The sequence below is a fragment of the Melanotaenia boesemani genome, chromosome 22 (assembly GCF_017639745.1).
Source record: "Melanotaenia boesemani isolate fMelBoe1 chromosome 22, fMelBoe1.pri, whole genome shotgun sequence".
NCBI lineage: Eukaryota > Metazoa > Chordata > Actinopteri > Atheriniformes > Melanotaeniidae > Melanotaenia > Melanotaenia boesemani.
Genome location: NC_055703.1, coordinates 24,351,832 through 24,359,602, shown reverse-complemented (window position 1 = coordinate 24,359,602; position 7,771 = coordinate 24,351,832). Strand labels below are relative to the sequence as shown.

General features: G+C 41.1%; 1 protein-coding gene across 1 annotated transcript; it reads left to right on the top strand.

The window, feature by feature from the left end:
• The first annotated feature begins 1,754 nt into the window (after positions 1–1,754).
• Positions 1,755–2,954, top strand: LOC121633518 (gastrula zinc finger protein XlCGF8.2DB-like). The gene is made up of 2 exons (XM_041975628.1): positions 1,755–1,808; positions 1,977–2,954. The coding sequence occupies exon 2, from the start codon at positions 1,977–1,979 to the stop codon at positions 2,745–2,747; it is 771 nt and encodes a 256-aa protein (XP_041831562.1). The 5' UTR covers positions 1,755–1,808; the 3' UTR covers positions 2,748–2,954.
• The last annotated feature ends 4,817 nt before the right edge of the window (positions 2,955–7,771 follow it).

Here is a 7,771-nt window from a genome sequence, read left to right as displayed (position 1 = left end):
TTATTGTAACAGTGTTTTTACAAATTCTACCTAAAATATCAATGAGACACCTGCAGCTTATTCAGAACTCTGCTGCTCGAGTCCTCACTAAGACCAAGAAAGTGGACCACATCAGTCCAACTCTGAGGTCTTTACATTGGCTGCCTGTTCGTCAGAGAACCGATTTTAAAGTTCTGCTGCTGGTCTATAAAGCTCTGAATGGTTTAGGACCAAAATACATCAGTGACCTCTTGACCCAGTATGAACCTGCCAGAACCCTCAGGTCATCTGGCTCCAGTTTTTTATCAGTTCCCAGAGTCAGAACCAGACATGAAGAAGCTGCATTCACCTTCTATGCTCCACATGTCTGGAACAAACTCCCAGAAAGCCTAAGGTCAGCAGAAACACTCAGTTTATTTAAATCCAGGTTAAAGACTCACCTGTTCTCTGCTGCATTTCACTAGTTTTTATTTAGAAATCAAAATCTACATCTGGTTCTTTTAAGCTGGAATCATGTTTTAATATTGTCTTTAACTTTATTTCTTGCATTTTATCTGTTTTAGCATCTTTGTTCTGTTTTTATTTCATTAATTGCATTTCTTTTAATCTTTGTTTTTTTGTTTTATTATGCATTTGTATTGCTTTCTGCACACTGCTGAAATGTTTTATGTAAAGCACTTTGAATTGTCTTGTACATTAAATGTGCTATACAAATAAATTTGCCTTGCCTTCTGTCAATGGGGAATAGGGGGAGCCTAACTTTTGGCTCCTAAGTTTTCACCCTCATGTGAAAACAGTCATGATTTTGGTTGGTACTGAGTAGGTGTTGACCACCCTGCACAGGCAGGGGAAGAGAGTATTGATTGCAGATATAACTAAAAGCACTCAGAGCAAAGACCTCCGCCAAACCGGCCTTGTAATCCAGCATTATCTTTCATTTTCATTTCAGTGTTCCCTACAGATGTACAGCAGCTGTTGGTGATTAAGGAGAGGGTTCCCTGTAAATGGAGTCTGGACAAGCAGGATCCAGAGGTACTCAACATAAAAGAGGAACCAGAGGAACAATGGCCCAATCAGGATGGAGAGCAGTTGATGATGGGCTGGTGAAGAGTGTCACCAGTTTACCAATGACGGCTCCTCTGAAGAGTGAAGATGATGAAAAAGAAGCTCAGCCTTGGTTATATTCAGACCACCTTCATCAAACCCAAACTGAAGTCAGCACAGAGGTAGACGCTCCAGCAAACCCAGCTGAACAGATTAAATCAGAAACTGATGGAGATCTATCCAGTAATCCACACCAAAACAAATATTTACAACCAAATAGTGACAGAAAGGCTTTGTCACACTTTGGACCTGAAATGGAAGACGGTGACAAAGGCTGCAATGACAACAGAGCACATGGGTCAGTTGTAAGCAGTGATGTGGATTGTAACACTGCTGAAAAATCCCTCAGCTGCTCTGAATGTGGTGAAGAGTTTCACTCCCAACGATCTCTTCAGAGACACTTAACAAAAAAGTCTTTGAGATGTTTAAACAGTAAGAAATGTTTTAAAGTAACACAAAATGTAAATATCCAGAAAACAGTCCACACAGGAGAAAAAACAGTTAGATGTAATGTTTGTAGTAAAATCTTTAGTCATAAGAAATATCTTTTGAAACACATGAGAATCCACACAGGAGAGAAACCATTCAGCTGTGATGAATGTGGACAAAGATTTAGTCGAAAGACCAACCTAAACAAACACATGAGAATCCACACAGGAGAGAAACCATTCAGCTGTGATGAATGTGGACAAAGATTTAGTCTAAAGACAACCTTAAACCAACACATGAGAATCCACACAGGAGAGAAACCATTCAGCTGTGATGAATGTGGACAAAGATTTAGTCAAAAGGTGAGCTTAAACGAACACATGAGAATCCACACAGGAGAGAGACCATTCAGCTGTGATGAATGTGGACAGAGATTTAGTCGAAAGACCAACCGAAACAAACACATGAGAATCCACACAGGAGAGAAACCATTCAGCTGTGATGAATGTGGACAAAGATTTAGTCAAAAGGTGAGCTTAAACGAACACATGAGAATCCACACAGGAGAGAGACCATTCAGCTGTGATGAATGTGGACAAAGATTTAGTCGAAAGACAAACCTAAACAAACACATGAGAATCCACACAGGAGAGAAACCATTCAGCTGTGATGAATGTGGACAAAGATTTAGTCAAAAGGTGAGCTTAAACGAACACATGAGAATCCACACAGGAGAGAAACCATTCAGCTGTGATGAATGTGGACATAGATTTAGTCGAAAGACCAACTTAAACAAACACATGAGAATCCACACAGGAGACAAACCATTCAGCTGTGATGAATGTGGACATAGATTTAGTCGAAAGACAACCTTAAACCGACACATGAAAATCCACACAGGAGAGAAACCATTCAGCTGTGATGAATGTGGACATAGATTTGGTCAAAAGGTGAGCTTAAACATACACAAGAGGATCCACACAGGAGAGAAACCATTCAGCTGTGATGAATGTGGACATAGATTTGGTCAAAAGGTGAGCTTAACCCAACACATGAGAATCCACACAGGAGAGAAACCATTCAGCTGTCATGAATGTGGACATAGATGTAGTCTAAAGGCCAACTTAACCAAACACATGAGAATCCACACAGGAAACGGACCATTTCACTGTGGTGAATGTGGGCAAAGATTTCGTCAACAAATGCTCTTAAATCAGCACATGAGAATCCACTGAGCAAGAACACTATCCTTGTGAGGTTTGTGCTAAATTATTTAGGTGGCACCACTCTTTAAAGCGACATATGCGTCGCCACATATAATAGAAGTGGAACAGTTTAAGGATTTTGCTGCAAATCTGTATGTAAATTGTTGTAAATATTTTTATAAACATTCTTATTCATTTACTCATTTATAAACATTCTTATTTATTTACTCATTTACATTTTATCCTTATATTCTAGTGAGATTTACTAGGCTCTGCTTTTAATTAATAGAGCTCCATTAATATACAGTGTGTGCAGAATTATTAGGCAAATGAGTATTTTGATCACATCATCCTCTTTATGCATGTTGTTCTACTCCAACCGGTACAGGCTTGAAAGCCTACTATCAATTAAGCATATCAGGTGATGTGCATCTCTGTAATGAGAAGGGGTGTGGTCTAATGACATCAACACCCTATATCAGGTGTGCATAATTATTAGGCAACTTCCATTCCTTTGGCAAAATGGGTCAGAAGAGAGATTTGACGGACTCTGAAAAGTCAAAAATAGTGAGGTGTCTTGCAGAGGTATGCAGCACTCTTAAAATTGCCAAGCTTTTGAGGCGTGATCATCGAACAATCAAGCGTTTCATTCAAAATAGTCAACAGGGTCGCAAGAAGCGTGTTGAAAAAACAAGGCGCAAAATAACTGCCATGAACTGAGGAAAATCAAGCGTGAAGCTGCCAAGATGCCATTGGCCACCAGTTTTGCCATATTTCAGAGCTGCAACATCACTGGAGTGCCAAGAAGCACAAGGTGTGTAATACTCAGGGACATGGCCAAGGTAAGGAAGGCTGAAAAACGACCACCACTGAACAAGACACACAAGATAAAACGTCAAGACTGGGCCAAGAAATATCATAAGACTGATTTTTCTAAGGTTTTATGGACTGATGAAATGAGAGTGAGTCCTGATGGGCCAGATGGATGGGCCCATGGCTGGATCAGTACAGGGCAGAGAGCTCCACTCCGACTCAGACGCCAGCAAGGTGGAGGTGGGATACTGGTATGGGCTGGTATCATCAAAGATGAGCTTGTGGGACCTTTTAGGGTTGAGGATGGAGTCAAGCTCAACTCCCAGTCCTACTGCCAGTTTCTGGAAGACACCTTCTTCAAGCAGTGGTACAGGAAGAAGTCAGCATCGTTCAAGAAAAACATGATTTTCATGCAGGACAATGCTCCATCACACACATCCAAGTACTCCACTGCGTGGGTGGCCAGAAAAGGTCTGAAAGAAGAAAAAATAATGACATGGCCTCCTTGTTCACCTGATCTTAACCCCATAGAGAACCTGTGGTCCCTCATCAAATGTGAGCTCTACAGGGAGAGAAAACAGTACACCTCTCTGAACAGTGTCTGGGAGGCTGTGGTTGCTGCTGCACGCAATGTTAATCGTGAACAGATCAAGACACTGACAGAATCTATGGATGGCAGGCTTTTGAGTGTCCTCACAAAGAAAGGTGGTTATATTGGTCACTGATTTGTTTTGTTTTTGAATGCCAGAAATGTATATTTGTAAATTTTGAGTTGTTACATTGGTTTCCCTGGTGAAAATAAATAAGTGAAATGGGTATATATTTGGTTTTTGTTAAGTTGCCTAATAATTATGCACAGTAATAGTCACCTGCACACACAGATATATCCTCCTAAGATACTAAAACTAAAAAGAGCCCCACTCCAACTTCCAAAAATATTCAGCTTTGATATTTATGAGTCTTTTGTGTTCATTGCGAACATAGTTGTTGTTCTATAATAAAATTAATCCTCAAAAATACAACTTGACTAATAATTCTGCACAGCCTGTAGTGCTGCTGAGGTGAAACAGCTTAATTATTATCATTGCTTCACAGCTTACAGGCAAGTACATCCACATAAGCAGGACACAAACTCACACAGGGTTACTGAGTCAAACATTCACATATTGAGAAAATAGCTGGGTAAAAGTATGCAAAGGACCTTGAAACTGCTCTGGGTGCCCAGCAAGGGAAAGCTACTGAGAAGATAATTCAGAGAGAGTGTGATAAGGAAATAATGCAGAAATAGGGAGGATCAAAATTGTTTTGCAGATCTCACCCAAAGAGGAGGCCTGAACTGTGGGAAAACAGCCTCTGAGAAAAATCAAGAAGAGGAACTACATACCTTGCAAAAATACACATTTACATGAACGTGCACAACATGCACGCACATAGCCACATGCTTTGTATCAGTATAAAATGAGGAGGATAACTGAGGTAGGCGGGTCTTTCTGGCTGAACCTGAGGACTCTGCACTTCCTGTACTAGAGCTCAGCAGCTAAGGCTAAGACGGACCTCCTCTTAAGAGATATGTATTGCTTTCTTTTTGCTGGTTAAACAAAGAATTGTCAATTCTACTCAATCTCTGGTGTTTTCTGCCTTTCTTTAAAAGTGGATTTTTGAACAAACTCCTTCTGATGTAATTTTAACAGGTTGTGTGTATCTGTAACATATACATATGTGTTACTCAGAAAAACTTTAGGACGTGTTTATGAAAGTCGCTCAAGTGAGAGAATGACCCGAAAAAGTCAGACTTAAACTATCACCATCTCTTAATAAAGTCTCAAGACGATCCACATATACAGCTCATTCTTATTTAAAGCAGACTTATTCAAGACAGACTTTCTCTTTTTCTGTCTGATATCAACCAGAGGATGGGGGTCTTAAAGACTTAATGGTCAGTGCACTTAGGGTTTTCTTTTTCTTAATTTTGAATATATGTTTCCACTCCTTGCATACAAGGTCTTACTGCTGCAGAAGCATACTAGTTGTTAGTCATGGCCTTAATGCATCTAAACCTAAAAACTCCTTGCTGGGTTTTGCTAGCAGTACATCAGACACCCTTATGCTATGTTTCAGACAGATTTTTTTATTTATCCTCATGTTTGGTCGTGTAGTGGCGATTCAGATTGTAATCTTTTAACTTCAGCAACTTCAGCAACCTGTGTACCACAAATCCAGCACACAGCTTTACCTTTAATTTCTGTGAAGGAGTACTTGTACCTTCATTATCAACTTTTCTATTCTTAGCCTGAGCTGACATCTTGAGGGTAACCTGGCTATTATCACTGTTCACCTTCACTCAAAGTTCGCATCACACACATACGTCAATACGGAAGTAGCGTAACGCTTTTCAAAATAAAAGCAGCACAATTGTATTGCATGCACAACATAGATATTTCTGTAATCTATCTATGTTGTAATTTATGATTGGCCTCATGCGGCACGGAGAAGGACACACGCAGGCCTGCATGAGGCCTGCTGGCTGTAATATGCCCAGGTCTGCATTATGGCATCATGGGACCACAAAAGCATGCTAAGACTTTTTTTTTCTCTGTGTGTCAAGAAGAAATTTCCTTATTATTCTTTTACCTAGTTTATTATTCATGTATTAAACATCATACATTATATTCATTTTCAACCACAGTTATGTTTTATATGCTGTTGTCCATCTTATACATTGTCCTTCCATATCATATGTTCTTTTTCCTCTGAGTACAAAATGATGACCTGACATTGGATCTGGGACAGCCTGGTACTTGGTACTTGTAGGAAACAGTCTACAGAAATACTGGGTTTCTGCAAGATGAGACTGGTTGTTTATCACTAATTTCCTAAATTTCCTAATTTATTCGTTGGGCATTCCCACCATTGCCATCTTGATAGGGTCACGCATGTCGTTAGTCCCAGAAAATCTAAAAATGGGCAAATAGGTCGAGCTGAGAGGGGGACTGTGAAAGTGGGGGTAGATGACTGACAATCATCAAACTCCAAGCTGTCTGTTGCTAAAAGCTAACCAAGCTAACCCTGAGCAATGGTAGCTAACCAGCTAAAGGAGGTAGGCGGGCTAAAGCTAAGGCATGCTGTTAGCCAGCTAAAAACCGTGGTTCCTGACTGCAGAGGATCTAGACCTGGAGTTTTCCGAGCCTCCTCCCACAAGATCCAGACGGAGGAGGTCATCCAGGTGCAGGAGGCGGTGGCCCCCCGAGAGCATCACTTCGAGTGAACTGGTGGGAAGGCTCCTTGGATTGGACACTGAGCCAGAGCTGCTGGAGTATCCAGAGTCGTCGCCTTTCTGGGGGTCCAGACTGGCAATAAGCCCAAAACCGCTTGGGTGGGCCACGTCTCAGATGTCGCCACCAGCTCCAAGATGCACTTTTCCAGTGTCGCCACCGGCTCCACGGTCAAGGTCTCTGGGGTCGCCACCAGTTTCAAGATCAACATCACAGGTGTCACCACCGGCTCCCTGACCAGCTCTTCAGTGCCCTACGCCAGTGCCCAGGTCCTGCCCAATAGTGATGCGCGGGTCGGGTTTTTTTCCGACCCGCGGGTCCCGCTCTTTTAAAAAAATTGGACAGCACCAAACCGCCCCGCACCTCCGCTTCTATTTTTTTAACCCGACCCGACCCGACCCGCCCCATTAAAACACATGTTATGATATTGACGAATGCTTTTATTTAGTCTGAGAAAGGTGCATATGGTCTCCTAAATTGGCACTGGAAACTGGCAACACAAAATGTATTTTCATTTGAACGTTAAGCCTATAAACATAAATAGGCAAATAAATAAAGTGTTTTAAAGCGTTTAAGTGTTATAAAGCACATAGCCAATGGTGCTGCTGTTGTCTGCACTGATTACCTCGTTGAACCTGTCCCAAACCTGTGATTTAGCCATTTGACCCTCTTTCTTCTTTTTAAGGACGTAAACTCCCGAACGAATGTTATTCAACACTTCTTCTTCCATCTTTTGTTGCTTATCTGCTTGGCGCTTTCTGCACGTAGCCTGCGTAGCCTACTACGCGCCTACGTGGACATTACGTTACAAAACGTGACCTGTGTTTAAATAACTGATAAATATTTTGTCTTACATATTATAGTAACAAAATGTAGACACTGATTAAGGTCTTTACTTTCAGTTTGACAAAAAATAAAATTAATAGATAGAACTAGATATTTCAGAATAGTAAACCACACCAACCCGCC